This window comes from Microcaecilia unicolor, chromosome 11 (genome assembly GCF_901765095.1).
Source record: "Microcaecilia unicolor chromosome 11, aMicUni1.1, whole genome shotgun sequence".
In the NCBI taxonomy this organism is placed as follows: domain Eukaryota; kingdom Metazoa; phylum Chordata; class Amphibia; order Gymnophiona; family Siphonopidae; genus Microcaecilia; species Microcaecilia unicolor.
In genome coordinates, this window is record NC_044041.1 from 9,730,552 (window position 1) to 9,746,468 (window position 15,917).

General features: G+C 40.4%; 1 protein-coding gene across 4 annotated transcripts in view; it reads left to right on the forward strand.

Annotated features, from left to right (window-relative positions):
• Positions 1-487: 487 nt before the first annotated feature.
• TBX5 (T-box transcription factor 5) overlaps positions 488-15,917 on the forward strand; it is an 85,767-nt gene continuing 70,337 nt past the window's right edge. For 2 of the 4 annotated variants that reach the window (XM_030220126.1, XM_030220127.1), the window contains exons 1-4: positions 3,427-3,606; positions 5,572-5,745; positions 6,695-6,789; positions 14,928-15,047. In XM_030220126.1, the coding sequence (XP_030075986.1) occupies positions 5,599-5,745; positions 6,695-6,789; positions 14,928-15,047 (362 nt within the window). In that variant the 5' untranslated portion in view covers positions 3,427-3,606; positions 5,572-5,598. The other 2 variants (XM_030220125.1, XM_030220124.1) reach the window with 2 other exon arrangements.

A 15,917-nucleotide genomic window follows, 5' to 3' on the forward strand; every position in this document is an offset into this window, starting at 1 on the left:
GCCCAGCCGTTGCTTCAGAGGTGTCTGAACGTCCTTTTGACAAGTTTTCCTGCTAAGAATAAAAATACTTCTGAGCAGCAAAACGAGGGTGCGCTTGGATTACACAGCTCAAAGTAAGCAGAAGAGCTAGGCTTTTTCTCCTCATCCATTGCATAGATTTCCCCCCAATAAATACTTTAATGTAGCATTTGGTTTTGCAGTTTCTAACGTAATGTGGAGTTTTCTTGCAAACAGGGTAATTACTAAGTGACAGATCTTAAAAGGAAAAGAAGTAACCAACTTAACCTTCCATTAATGCCTCAGTCAACCATGACAGGGAGTCAGTTGCGTGGCTGGTGACGTCGCTGAGCCCTATAGGCGCAGGGCTGGGTGAGATAACGGATATCGTTCCAGTACTCTCTTTATTTTATTGGCGTATAGCTGATAATAAACAGGAATATTTCATTTGCCCGGGCTGGAGAACTCGGATTCAATACAACCTCAGCTAAAGATCTGTTTTTTTTTGTCGGTGCATTTTCCTTCCTATTGAAAGGAGGGAATACGGGTGATTGTGCTACGGATCATTGAGAGAAGAGTGAGGATATTTTTTGGGAGGGTAAGTGTTATCCTTACTACTGTTCCAGAATCTATTTCTATATAATTTCCTGCAGCTGGTGATGGATATTTGTTGAAAAGCCATAATCATATTTATTTTTCCCATTAATAAACACATTCTTTGAGTAGCTTCAAATTTGGGGTTTGTTTAGATTATAGTTGTAAATATTCAATAATCCCTATACTGACCGCAGGAAAAGACTCAAAAGGACTTTTAAATTAGCATACATCTTAAGTAGAGAGGGGTGGTAGCCGTGTTAGTCCACTCTTAAAGGTTATCAATAGAAATCAAACAAAATTAAAACATGGAAAAGAAAATAAGATGATACCTTTTTTATTGGACATAACTTAATACATTTCTTGATTATTATGTATTAAGTTATGTCCAATAAAAAAAGGTATCATCTTATTTTCTTTTCCATGTTTTATTTTGTTTGATTTCTATTGATAAATTAGCATACAAAATGTTGAAGTGTGTGTGTGTGTGTGTGGGGGGGGGGGGGGGGGGGGGGGGGGGGGGGGGATAGTTGTTTGTTTTGCTGTGTTTTATTGGCCAACTCTAAAATTTCCTCCCGAAACTAATTTTTAGTTTACTGCTGAGTGTACTAGAAAAATCTATTAATATTGTTGTTTTCAGGTCTTCCAAATTTGAAGGAAATGATCTAAGAAATTCAAATATCACTGGGATCCTTTATATTAAAAAAAATAATAATAAACAGTGTGAGAAAACTGAAAAAAAATGCAAAAAAAACCCCCAAATACACAACCTATAGGCTTTCTGAACAGGAGATCTTAAGTGGAGTGAAGAGTGGTTACGATAAAATTTGTATAAATCCTGTGCATTTCAGAGTTGCTCAGAAACCTGACGCGTATCAATTTTATATATTGATCGGTCGTTATTTACTAATTTGATCTAACCCCGCTCAGAAAGCATATAGGTTGTGTTTAGTATATATATATTTTTTTAATTTCAACCTCTTTTTTTCCCCTTCAAACGTACTATTTCAGCAGGTGAGTCCAGCTAAAAGATGGAAAGGTTTCCATTTCAAGTACTTTCCTCAGCAAAACAATCAAAAATGACAAGAAAAATCAAGGGGTCTGGAGGAGGGGGGGGGGGGGGGGGTAGGGAAAGGATGAGGTAAACCATGGCGTTTATTCTAAGCCTTATCAAAAATACAGCCCCCAACCTGGTTCTTTTCAGACAGTAGAATGAGACGGCCTAGCTGTTTACCCTGCTCTGACCTATTCAACTTTACCCTCCAAATAATACATTTCAGAAAAAGAAGAAAGAAAGAGGCAGCGAGAGAAGATGGGGAGGAGAGCAATCAAGATAAAAACAAACCACAGCCTTCAATGACGCCTTGATTATTTTAATATAGCAGGGCTGTCGGACATGTGTATACAGAGTACCTAGTGCTCAAATCATTAGAACATTCCAGAGTCCAAAGAAGATCTATTTTTAAATCTTTGATCTTTTTTTTTATTATTATTTGCAGCCACAAAAAGTCAAGGGTAACTTTCTTAATTTTATGTTCTTTTAAAATAGTTTCATTATTCATATGAAATCCCGTGACTTCCCTTACTAACCACATCACGCTCAAAATAAATCCACGGACAGAACTAGAAGAAACTGTTTGGGGAGTTTATACTTCATGTTAGGTTTTTTTTTTTTTTTTTCTAAAATTGCAGTGAAGAAGACGGAAAAGGAGAAAAGACTGATTGACCTCCGCAATGGAAACTTTTCCGGGGTGGGGGGGGGGCGGGTTGGAGGTTCTGGGAATGGAGGGTCTCTGCCAGTGATTTTCTTTTGGTAAATGACAAGGAAAGGGGAGAAGTGAGGGGTTTATTCTTGAATTTGATGAAATCTTTTAACCGTGCTCTTGTTTTCTTGGTGGAGATTTTGGAAAGAGATGGATGGGGGGGGGGGGGGGAGAAGAGAAGCAGAGAAAACACCTAAGAGAAGGGCAAATGGGAAAATGAGAAAGAAGAGGGGAGACAACAGAAAGTGGGAAGAAGGAGGGATAAGTGAGAAAGTGGTTAAGATAAACAGAGAAGGAAGAAAGAAACAGAAATGACTTTAAGCAGAGGGAAGGGAGAATGACAGGGGAGGGTGCAAAAGACTGGAGAGAGAGAGAGAGAGAGAGGGAGAGGGGAGAGAGAGAGAGAGAGAGAGAGAGAGAGAGAGAGAGAGAGAGAGAGAGAGAGAGAGAGAGAGAGACAGCTCTGGTTGGGTAGCCTCTTTCACAGCTCTGTTCAGAGCAACCCAGATTCCCTCACGTCATTTAGGCTTTGAATCTCCCACTACATCCAACTCCCTGAGAGAGAGAGAGAGAGAGAGAGAGAGAGAGAGAGAGAGTGAGAAAGAGTGTGTGAGAGAGAAAGATACACATAGGGAGGAGGTGAGAGAGAGAGAGAGAGAGACGCACAGGGAGGAGGTGAGAGACGCATAGGGAGGAGGTGAGAGAGAGAAAGAGAGAGAGAGAGAGAGAGACGCATAGGGAGGAGGTGAGAGAGAGAAAAGAGAGAGAGAGAGAGAGAGAGAGACGCATAGGGAGGAGGTGAGAGAGAGAGAGAGAGAGAGAGAGAGAGAGAGAGAGAGAGAGAGAGACGCACAGGGAGGAGGTGAGAGACGCATAGGGAGGAGGTGAGAGGGGGACTGAAAGTAAGAGTGAACGTTCCAGAGCTCACAAGTTGCCCTTGCTGTGTCCAGTGACTTTAACCTTCCCGGGACGTGGGGGCTGGAATTTTTTTTTTTTTTTTGCTATGTGTTTGTGTATTTTTTGAATCTCGGTCTGGCAACCTGGAAGTATTTGCAGAGGGAGAAGACGAGACAGAGAAAAAAGGGAAGAGAGAAAAAGAGGCGTCGTTGGCGTGGGATGCATTCTCCTCCTCCTCCCTCAAATCACCATTGCTGGGGTGAAGGAAACTAAGAAAGAAGCCGACTTCCATTCTGGGATTCTTCTAGATCGCCGTTCTTACCGAAACCGAAAAAGGATATGCACTGATTTGCAGGTATAACGGTCCCTGGCGTGGGTGATTGTTTTAATCCCAGCTTTGCTAACGGAATACAGGGGCCTGGTGAATCCACCGAGACCAAGGGATCACTCGCTGCAGTCTTCAGGTATTTTCTGACAAAAACCAGCAGTGAATGATCTCGAAAAAAAAATGCCTGTATTTGCCTGGAGGGAAGCCCTTGGGGGAAAGGAAAGAAGGTACAAGGTCGCCACCCCGGGATTCGGCCTGGTTCGGTTTTACATTCTGGTTGTCAGAGAAAACACAACTCAGTTTAGGAAAACCTTGAACTGTAGGCTCCATTATTTACTGAATTACAGACAAAGAACCCAAGATGTTTAATTCTCTGTTGACATGGCTGTGTCTTCTTTAAAAACTAATTCATCAAGACGTATCTATGCCTCAGCAATAGCTACATTTGTGTCTGTTCATGTGATTTTGTTACAGCCAAACAAACGGAAATCGTGTTTTGATTAATTATTTAGCTATTATATTATTTTGCATGCTGAAATAATGAAGTCATGATAAATACTTTTAAAAATGTGCAATTCAGATCTATTGATGATCAATTAAAGATGCCTCACAGTGCTGAACAGATTTGAGTTGCTACTTTTTAAAACTATTTGTCATTACTTTATTGTTATAATGAAACCCCTAAATAATTAGTATTGCTATCTGTGCTTCGCTTAGATAAATCACGGTGTCGATTTGATTTTTGTATCTGTATTAAAATCACTGGAAGAGGCAGCAAGCACTCCATTAATCTGACTGCTGTTCCTATAATTAAGCCCTATTTCTCAACACTTATCTCCAGTAAATTTAGAGTAAGCCTACACAGAGCAAGCTACCGTATTTCTTAGGAAAAGTTTGAACTTGCACGAAAAACAAATGATATATTAGAACTTTTTTGATTCACTGGTGACACTTCAGCGGTTCAACCGGAACGATTTATTTTCTTTCCTATTTCTTTCCATTTTAATTTTTAAAAATCTTGATCTATCTTTCCATTATACACCCTATAAAATCAGATCCTTGCATAAAATAATATTTTGAACATATTTACATTTACATAGTAACATTGTAACATAGAATAAGTAACATAGTAACATTTATGGAATAAGGATATGCAAAAATAATATACTTACGAAATGTATGTATATAAATAGATGCATAAAATATTCTTCATTTACTATTTACATACTATTTTTTTTTAACGATGGAGAATCAGAAATGCTTCTGAAACATTTTTTATTGCCAGCTTTATAATTTTTCTCTTTTCATTTTTAATGTTTAATGACTTCCACTTTGGATGTGCGTCAATTCAGCTGGGTTTAAAACTAACAATTTCTTCCTACTTTTTTTTGCAGTCACTTAAGGACTTAGATTCGCACTTGATACGTTAGGCCACAAAATCTGCTGGTTTATGCGTTATTGGCGTCTATTCTGTTAATATTTTCAGCCAGGTAATTATAGATTGTCCAAAACAATGTAACCGCAGTGTCAGCTCTTAAAAAGCCAGAACTAGAGGGTCTGTAGGAGAAACGAGTCTGGGATTGTATTTTACCAGAAAGATAAAAGGAAGGACAAAACAGCAACATAGTATTAGTTTCAACTTGACCTATGCAGAAAGAATGAAATTGTATCTTTATTGGCCTTTTCAGGAGTCCAGACAAAACCCAATGCCGGAGTCAGCCGTGGGACGTTATGTTTGTGCCCCCCCCCCCCACCCCCTCCCCCCCCCCCCCACCATACATATGGCAGAATTTAGTCTGTTTGTGTAATGCACAACATTGCACCCAATAATCAAAGATAGACAAGGATGTTTTCTCACGGTGTTGGTTCAGATTTATTGCCACATCATGGATCTTCTGCATAGTTTTGAATTTTAATGTTGCTTGAAGCCAGATTTGAGTTTAATGTTGTGATTTTTCGTTTTTTTAAAAAAAACCCCGTCTTGTCTTACAGTGGAAGACTCGGCTGAGGACGCAGAAGATGGCGGACGCCGAAGAAGATTTTGGACTGTCGGACCCTCCACTTGACTCCGAAAGTAAAGAGCAGCTCTCGGACACCAAGCCGGACCTTCAGCTGGGTACAAGCAGTAAAGCTCCCCCCTCACCCCAGGCAGCTTTCACGCAGCAGGTAGGACCGTCTGCCTCCCCCTCTCATTATTTTCTTAGGTAGTGAAGGGTTCGGAGGTGGTATCACTTTTTATTTATTATTTTTTTTAATATCACAATTCGGATTGTTAGTTTTGTCCCGACCGCTTCACTTTTCAGCTGCTGCAGGATGTCCTGTCTGAGTACTAGAAGGGGGGGATTCAGCAGTGTAATATTTACTTTCAATAATCCAAGTAAGATAAGGCAAAGCAACTCGTCCTTGCACAAAGCAGTACATCGCTTTCAACGTGCTTTTAAGAAGTAGAAAAGAAAACGTTAAAGACTACAACCTCCCCCCCCCTCAAAAAAAAAGAGGTTTCTAATGCACTAAAGGGAGCGTTTACCTCTTTTAAAAAAAATAAAGATATCAATTGAGACATAATCTACAATTTAAAGACATAAGAAAAAGGGCCAGCTGATGCCTGTTTTCCAAAACATTATTCTAAAAATAGCTCTGGAATTGACTTTATATTAAGCATGTGAATAAAAGTCCCGAGTTTTGAAGCTGATTTAACAAACACGGCATTAAAAAAAAAGTCATTCTGTGCAAATGGATTTTTCAGGACTTGTTTAGCCTTGATCATACAAATTTGATTCTTCCTTTTTTATTGGACTAACTTAATACATTTTTTGATTGGCTTTCGAAGGTAAAACTTCGTCGTCAGGTCAGAAATAAGCACATTTTTGATAAGTAACAGCATATATAAGTCTTAAACGAATAATTCATTGAGAATTTTACTTGAGTGAATGCGGTAGGAATTTTTGATGCTCAGTTAACGCTGCAATGTTGCTTCGTACCTAGAAAAAGCCCTCAATTGTCTATTCTCAAAATAGCAGGAGACATCATGCAATCATTTATTTATTTATTTATTTTAATTTTTAACATGAAATGTTTTCACATGTGATCATAAAACGTCTTTGCTGTTCTTCAGGGAATGGAAGGTATTAAAGTGTTTTTGCACGAGCGAGAATTGTGGTTGAAGTTTCACGAAGTGGGGACCGAGATGATTATAACGAAAGCTGGGAGGTAAGGAGCAAAGCAGATTTTCGGCTTGTGGGTTTTAAGAGGAGGAAATTGAGTTAATGGTGAGCTCGTTAGTTTGGTTCTGTTTGGTCTTCATGAAAAAGGGTTTCACTCATAAAATCGCTTTTTCTCAGTTTTGAGGAATTAATTGTAAACTGTTTGGGAATGAGTTTGTATAGATCGACGTTTGTCCGTTTATCTATCTATATGTATGTGGATATGTGCATCTGTCAGTCAGTCTGTCTATATATGTGTGTCTGCTTATCTATCTATCTATCTATCTATCTATCTATCTATCTATCTATCTATCTATCTATCTATCTAAGTAATTTGTAAGGTTCTTTCCCCTCATTACTGCCAGGAGATGCAATACCTTTGCTATATAGGTTTCTCCTGTTTTGTGCTAATTATGAAACATATGTCTCAGAAAGGAAAGGTATTAAACTGTTCATTCAAGGCTTTTTAATTGTTTCCTCCAGGCCAAGAAAGGGTTCATCCAATTGGAGGGTTTCCAAAAAAACCTCTGGGTTTCATTCATTTTGGAAAACAGGATTTTCCTGTTATAATATTTGCACGTTATAATTTGTTCCAAAAAGACTGTGCTTTCTTTTTAGAAACTTTCCCCCCCCCCCCCCATTTTGCACATTTTTATAATACTCAGATATCAGTTGTATACTCAAGTCCACCATTATAATTATAATTATTATATTACATATATTTTTTTCTTCACAACAATAAATTAGCGGTACTAATCAGTGTAGCTCATTGAATTACCTTTGTCTTGGGAAATCATATTTTTAAAATATATTTTATTGTAAAATTTCTATGATTTTGTTTTATTGTTGGAGAATAAGCATATTAATTGTTACTGTTCAATTAGTAATCGATTGTGTAGGGGGATGGGGTAATGTATTATATAAGTGAGATTGTGGGCTATTAAGCAAAGTGACTTCAAAGAGTCTGTGGTGCTCCCTCATTCCTTCCTCATTAAAGGACAATGTCCAAAGGAAAGCCATTAAAATAAAGAATCAATTTATAAGGGAGCAGGAGACCATTTATATTGTATTAATATAGCTGTTTTATTTATTTACTTTTTTTACATACTTATGTTCTGCACAATCTTGAAATTCATGGCAAGAACAGTTGAACATATACAGTAAAAATACAGCATACAACATATATATAAAACAAAGAGACAATAAATTTAAATTAAAACCATTTACCCTTCAGTACATCACAAATAAAATTTCCTGTTCTTATTATATATTTCGGCTCCATCCTATCTCATTTCACTTTGCTCCATAAGCTTGTTGGAACAGCAAAGTTTTTAATTCTTTTTTTAAACTGTCCTAAATTTTGTATTGATCTGATCTGATGTGGCGACGAGTTCCATAATTTAGGGCCAAAGATGTAAAAGACTGAGGAACGACACTCCTCCAACCTCACTGTATTATGCTTGGTAGAGAGTACAAGCTTCTTTATCCAGTTTATACTTTATTTATTAGGATTTATTTACTGCCTCTTTGAAGGAATTCACTCAAGGTGGTGTATGTAAGAATAAATCAAACGAGCAATAAACACAGCAGTAAAAATATTCAAATAACGATACAAAGTATGGCATAGTATACTACTTACAATGTCAACACAATATGTATTTTAATTGACAGTGTAGGGTATAAGCAAAGATGGAACTTATAGATAGATAGGAGAGTTAGAAAATAAGGTCACTAATTTAAAGTAAGGTGCAAATGAGGTCAGAGAGATGGTTAAATATTATCTCAGCTAGGGTAGGAGTGGATAAACATGTCCTGCTGCAGTATGTGCAGCCCATGTCAGAAAGAGAGAGAGAGAGTATTAAAAACCTCATGGAGAGAAACCTGTAGATGAATAGCCAACCTGAACATGTATACCCTGGAGGAAAGGAGGAACAGGGGTGATATGATACAGACGTTCAAATATTTGAAAGGTATTAATCCGCAAACGAACCTTTTCCGGAGATGGGAAGGTGGTACGAGAGGGCATGAAATGAGATTGAAGGGGGGGCAGACTCAAGAAAAATGTCAGGAAGTATTTTTTCATGGAGAGACTGGTGGATACTTGGAATGCCCTCCCGCGGGAGGTGGTGGAGATGAAAACGGTAACGGAATTCAAACATGCGTGGGATAAACATAAAGGAATCCTGTGCAGAAGAAAGGGATCCTCAGGAGCTTAGCCTAGAATGGGTGGCAGAGCTGGTGGTTGGGAGGCGGGGCTAGTGCTGGGCAGACTTATACGGTCTGTGCCAGAGCTGGTGGTGGGAGGCGGGACTGGTAGTTGGGAGGCGGGGATAGTGCTGGGCAGACTTATACAGTCTGTGCCAGAGCTGGTGGTGGGAGGCGGGACTGGTAGTTGGGAGGCGAGGATAGTGCTTGGCAGACTTATACAGTCTGTGCCAGAGCTGGTGGTGGGAGGTGGGGTTGGTGGTTGGGAGGCAGGGATAGGGCTGGCCAGACTTATACGGTCTGTGCACTGAAGAGGACAGTACAAATAAAAAAGTAGCACATATGAATTTATCTTCTTGGGCAGACTGGATGGACCGTGCAGGTCTTTTTCTGCCGTCATCTACTATGTTACTATGTTATGTAACTGAAATAGCAACACAAACCTCCACTGTAGCTCCTTGTGACCTTGGGCAAGGCACTTAACCCTCCATTGCCCCAGGTACAAAAGAAAAGTCCTTAATTGTGAGCCCTCTAGGGACAGAGAAAGTACCTGTATATAATGTATACGGTGCTGTGTATGTCTAGTAGCGCTATAAAAATGATTAGTATTAATAGTAGTAGCAGTAATACAAACCTCCACTGTAACTGAATGAAGGTAGGACCCTACCATCGCTGACATGTTGGTCTTAAACACATTTTGCATTGTTCTGTTTTTGGATGATCAATTGAATTGTATATGCACTGCTGGCTACTATCACCTCAAAATACATCTCTTGTAAAAACATGTAATTGTTTTAAAGACAGCTTTATCATCTTTCCATTCTCACTCCACCATTTCTCCCCTATCCCCTGGAAGTGTCCTCAGTTACTCTGCATTGTACCTTAAGAGGAAAAAGTTATAAAAAAAATAAAATGCAAAAAAATAAAATAAAGGTGATATATTTGAGTAATATAAACATATATAGGGCTGACCGGTCTTGTTCAAAAATCTTTGGACCCTGTTTACTAAGCTGTTCTAGAGGTGCGTTAGCGTTTTTAATGCACGCTAACCATGTAATATTGCTATGGGTGCCTACACAGTTATAACATGCTAATTTTTAGCATGTGCTAAAATGCTAGTGTACCTTAGTAAACAAGGCCCTTTGTGTGCAAGAGGGACTAGCAGTACAACTACAGTTTGAATAATTGTAATTAGGCTTCTGCAATCAAGCACAGGCCCATTTGCTAAGACTTTTTTTGAGTGGAAGAGCAGCCTAGTGGCCTGAGAGCTGGGAAAAACTAGTTGAAATCTCACTATGGCTCTTTGTGACCGTAGTAAGTCATTTAACCTTCCTTTGCCTCAGGTACAAACTTAGATTATAGGTCCTCTGAATACGGAAATACCTACTGTACAGGAATGTAACTTCCCTTTCAGCTACAACTGAAAGAGGCCTGAAAAAAATCCAAAATTACTACTACTATTACTACTTATCATTTCTATAGCGCTACTAGACGTATGCATCGCTGTACACTGGACATGAAGAGACAGTCCCTGCTCGACAGAGCTTACAATCTAATTAGGACAGACAAACAGGACAAATAAGGGATAAGGACAAAGAATACAGAATCCCAAAGAGTAGCAAGATTCCGGAATCCCAAAGACGACTACTACTATTTATCATTTCTATAGCGCTACTAGATGTATGCAGCGCTGTACACTTGAACATGAAGAGACAGTCCCTGCTCGACAGAGCTTACAATCTAATTAGGACAGACAAACAGGACAAATAAGGGATAAGGACAAAGAATAGCAAGATTCCGTCAGAATCCCAAAGAGTAGCAAGATTCCGGAACCCCAAAGAGTACGACTACTTATCATTTCTATAGCACTACTAGACGTACGCAGCTCTGTACACTTGAACATGAAGAGACAGTCCCTGCTCCAAAGAGCCTACAATCTTCTCTTCCATAAGAACATGGAGCAGGAATCTGATGAAGTGAGGCTCTGGTCCTTGTGCTTCAAAGAATTGCTTGGTTTATAAGATGCCACTGGTATCTGTCAAATTTTTAGACCAATCTAACACAGATAAATCTTTTAAAGTTTGTTAATAGAGAAGTGCATTTATTTGAAATGGCATAGGAATTGTCACATTTCCATGCCATTTCATGTTTTCCACAGGAAAGAGCATTCCCCAATATTCAGCCACAGTGGACAGTGTTTTTTTGTCCCTCCACCAGTGCTAAAACCAGAATTTCAATGCATGGCCCTGTCCAGGGTTCAGTATTAAACACCTTTTTTAAAAATTTATTTTATTTCCATGTTGCTCAGGCCTTCAGTGGTGGCTCAGGGTGAGTAACATTTGGGTACTCTGTGAATTTCTCTGTCCCAGGAGGGCTCACAATCTAAGTTTGCACCTGAGGCAATGGAGGGTTAGGTGACTTACCCAGGATCACAAGGAGCAGCAGTGGGATTTGAATTGGGGCCACCTCTGGATTGCAAGACTGGTGCTCTAACCACTAGGCCACTCCTCCACCCCAAAGAATCTTGTTACTCTTTGGGGTTCTACATGGAATGTTGCTACACTTTGAAATTCTGCATGGAATCTTGTTATTCTTTAGAATTCTAGAATCTTTATTTACTTATTCAGATTTTGCTCACACACCTTTTTCAGTAGTAGCTCAAGGTGAGTTACATTCAGGTACACTGGATATTTCTCTATCTCCAGAGAGCTCACAATCTAAGTAGTTTGTACCTGAGGCAATGGAGGGTTAAGTCACTTGGCCAAGATCACAAGGAGCAGCAGTGGGATTTGAACTGGCCACCTCTGGATTGCAAGACTGGTGCTTTATGCCACTAGGCCACTCCTCCCCTCCACATCTGTTTTTTAAAGCCAGCTAGCACATGACTGGTTAAGTTTATATTCAGACTTAACCAGCCATAGGTTAGCAGATAAAGACAGGACAGGTTTTTATGCAATTTTATTTATCCGCTAAACCTGGCCAGTTATGTCTGAATATTGGAATGTAGCTGAACTCCCCCCTCCCCCGACCTGGCCAACTGGCCATTTTTAGTGGCAGTAACTAGTTAAAGTGCTGCTGAAAATGATCAGATAGCCACAAACAAGTGAGTTAACCCTTCAGTGACCATTCTCAACCAGATAACTCACTTTGAATATTGGCTGGATTAATTTTTTTTCACGTGTTATTAAGGGGATGGGATTTGATATACTAACTTTCTGTGATTGCAGTCAAAGTAGTTTACATATTACATACAGGTACATTTTTGCATCTGAGGCAAAGGAGGGTTAATTGACTTGCCCAGAGTCACAAGGAGCTGCAGAGGGAATTGAGCCCAGTTCCACAGGATCAAAGTCCACTGCACTAACCACTAGGCTACTCCTCCACTAGCAACATTCCATGTAGAAGCCTGCCCTTGCAGATCAGCAATGTGGCCGCGCAGGCTTCTGTTTCTGTGAATCTGACATCCAAGACCTACGTGCAGGACGTCAGACTCACAAAAACAGAAGCCTGCGTGGCCGCGTTGCTGATCTGCAAGGGCAGGCTTCTACATGGAATGTTGCTAGTGGAATAGCAACATTAACATTCCATCTAGAATCTCAAATAGTAGCAACAGAATCTCAAACAGTAGCCAACATTCTATGTAGCCAACATGTATAGAATGTTTGTACATTTGGGAAGCTTGCCAGGTGCCCTTTGCCTGGATTGGCCGCTGTCGTGGACAGGATGCTGGGTTCGATGGACCCTTGGTCTTTTCCCAGTGTGACATTACTTATGTAAAAGGGAATGGGACTTGATATACTGCCTTTCTGAGGTTTTTGCAACTACATTCAAAGTGGTTTACATATATTCGGGTACTTATTTTGTACCAGGGGCAATGCAGGGTTAAGTGACTTGCCCAGAGTCACATAGAGCTGCAGTGGGAATTGAACTCAGTTCCTCAGGATCAAAGTCCACTGCACTAACCACTAGGCTACTCCTAAACACATTAATAGTCTACACTCTTCCAAAAGCACACGCCTTCTTTCTAAAGAAATGCACTGTTCATAAAACATGTGGACTTTTCCCCAATAATGCCAACCTCCCCCTGAAAACAACCAAACTTTCCCACAACATAAATGATACAGGAAATGATAGTTTGGGAGCTGCACACCTCTAGTATGTAATGCAGTAGACGGATTTTCCTAAACTCAGTAGATTCCATAGCTGCAGAATACGTATTCCTAGTTCAACAGGGAAACATGACGGCAGATAAAGGCCAAATGGACCATCCTTTGTAACCCCTTCCTTTTCCTAAGTGATCCCACATGCTTATCCCATGCCTTCATAAATTCAGACACAGTCCTCGTCTCCACGACCTTCACCGGGAGGCCATTCCATGCCTCCACCACCCTTTCTGTGAAATAATACTTTCTTAGAATCCTCCTAAGCCTATTCCCTCTTAACGTCATCGTATGTCCCCTTGTCCCAGCGTTGTCCTTCAGTTGAAAAAGGCTCACTTCCTGTACATGAATGCCCTTGAGATATTGAAACATCTCTTGTCATATCTCCTCTCTCTCTCTCTCCTCTCTTCCAGCGTATACATGTTGAGGTTCATAAGCCTGTCCCTATATTTTTTGCGTTCAAGGGAAACAATGTAAGACCGGGGGTGCAGTTTGTCATTAGGATTGAAACTGAATCCTCAATAACTGAAAAGTTAATTCAAAGATCATTTCTCTAGGATCTAGATAAATAAGAATAAAAAATGCAGGTACTACTACTACTACTAATAGCATTTATATAGTGCTACCAGCCGTACGCAGCGCTGAACATTTGACATAGAGAGACAGTCCCTGCTCAAAGAGCTTACAATCTAGGTAAAACGGACAGACAAGACATTACGGGCAAGGGAATTACAGGGTAAAGAGGAACAGGGGAGGAGGAGGGCAAATGAGTAGCAGTTAGGAGCCAAAGGCAGCAGTGAAAAGGTGATCCTTCAGCATAGATTTACAAACAGGTAGAGATGGAGCTAGACGTATGGGCTCGGGAAGACGGTTCCAGGCATAAGGTGCAGCAAGATAAAAAGGAACGAAGTCTGGAGTTAGCGTTGGAGGAGAAGGGGGACGACAAGAGAGACTTGCTCAGAGAGCGGAGTTCACGGGGAGGAATGTAGGGAGAAATGAGAGAGGAGAGGTAACGAGGGGTCATAGAGTGGATGCATTTAAAGGTCAGTAAGAGAAGTCTGAACTGTATACGGAAGCGGACAGGGAGCCAGTGAAGAGACTTGAGAAGTTGGGCTAGTGTGGGCATAGCGATTCTGGCGGAAAATAAGTCGAGCTGCAGAATTCTGGACAGATTGGAGGTACCGATGAATAGGCAGATAAACAAATATTATGAGTAGATTCAACATATGAATGATAAGACAGACAATATTATTACTACCACAGTATTAATGGTCACACTAGGGTAATAATCTCTTATTAAGTATAGATTTTCTCTTTTTTCATTAGTTTTTATCATACCATTGTTTTCTGTATAATGCAAAAAGGACAATTTAGCAATAATGCAAATCCCGTCTTTGCTCCTTCTGCATGTAAATTCACCAAGAGTATTACCCTTCACAATGGATATGATCGTGTTTCATTCGCATGTGGAAAGCATTTCTTTTGACACAGTTCCTGAAGCATCGTCTGTTGTTAAAATATTTTGAAAGCCTTACGTTTAACTGTAATTCTTCTTCGTAATTCATCGCACCTTATGAACTGCTATCTGTGTTTATGTACTGTAAATAAAAGCGCCCTGAACTGTCCCCTACAAACCATACTGACAATATAAACTACGTTATGAGACTTCCTGCCTGTGTATGAAAGAATGGTTTCGGAAAATGTTTATTGCCATCTATTTAACATGCAAGCTGCTTCACGGTGATCAGAACGCTTTCCGCTTTCTTTATTTTCATCTTAGACGTATGTTTCCCAGCTACAAAGTGAAGGTTACTGGACTGAATCCAAAAACTAAGTACATACTGCTGATGGATATTGTACCAGCTGATGACCACAGATACAAGTTTGCCGATAACAAATGGTAGGTCTCCTGGTTTCTACAGAGCTGGAGGGGGAAATGCACTTACATTTCTGGAGAGCTTTTTGCAGAGCTAAAAGTTGATTGGGCGTAGTTAGAAAATGCAGCCATGGACTGACTGCTTCCCCTGTTCTATCTAATAATGTGAGAAATGTGTGTATTGGGCTGGAGGGGGTGAGACAAGAAGAAAGGGAGCTGGCAGACAGTGCTTTTCATGGTAGTTTAACATCAGGGGGACAGGAGAGATATGATACAGACGTTTGCATACTTGAAAAGGTATTATTAAACAAACAAATGTTTTCAGCGATGAAGAAACAGTAGAACTAAAAGGTCGTAGAGGGCCATAATCGAACGCGAACGCCCATCTCCATGGGCGTCTGTCTCCGAGAACGGGTACGTGAAGGGGCGGGACAAACCGTATTTTCGAAAAAAAAAATGGCCGCCCATCTTTTTTTCCGATAATACGGTTTGTGCCAGCCAAATGCATCGGATTTGTGCAGATTTGAGCGGGGCGGTTTCATTTTTCAGCGATAATGGAAAACGAAGGCGCCCAGCTCAAAAACGAACAACTCCAAGGCATTGGGTCGTGGGAGGGGCCAGGATTCGTAGTGCACTGGTCCCCCTCACATGCCAGGTCCCCAACCAGGCACCCTAGGGGGCACTTTTACAAATTAACAAAAAACAGTAAAAGAGCTCCCAGGTGAATAGCACCCTTCCCTTGTGTGCTGAGCCCCCCAAATCTCCCCAAAACCCACTGCCCACAAGTCTACACCATTACCATAGCCCTAAGGGGTGAAGGGGGGAACCTACATGTGGGTACAATGGGTTTTTTTTGGGGGGGTTGCAGGGCTCAGCATTAACCAGAACAAGTGC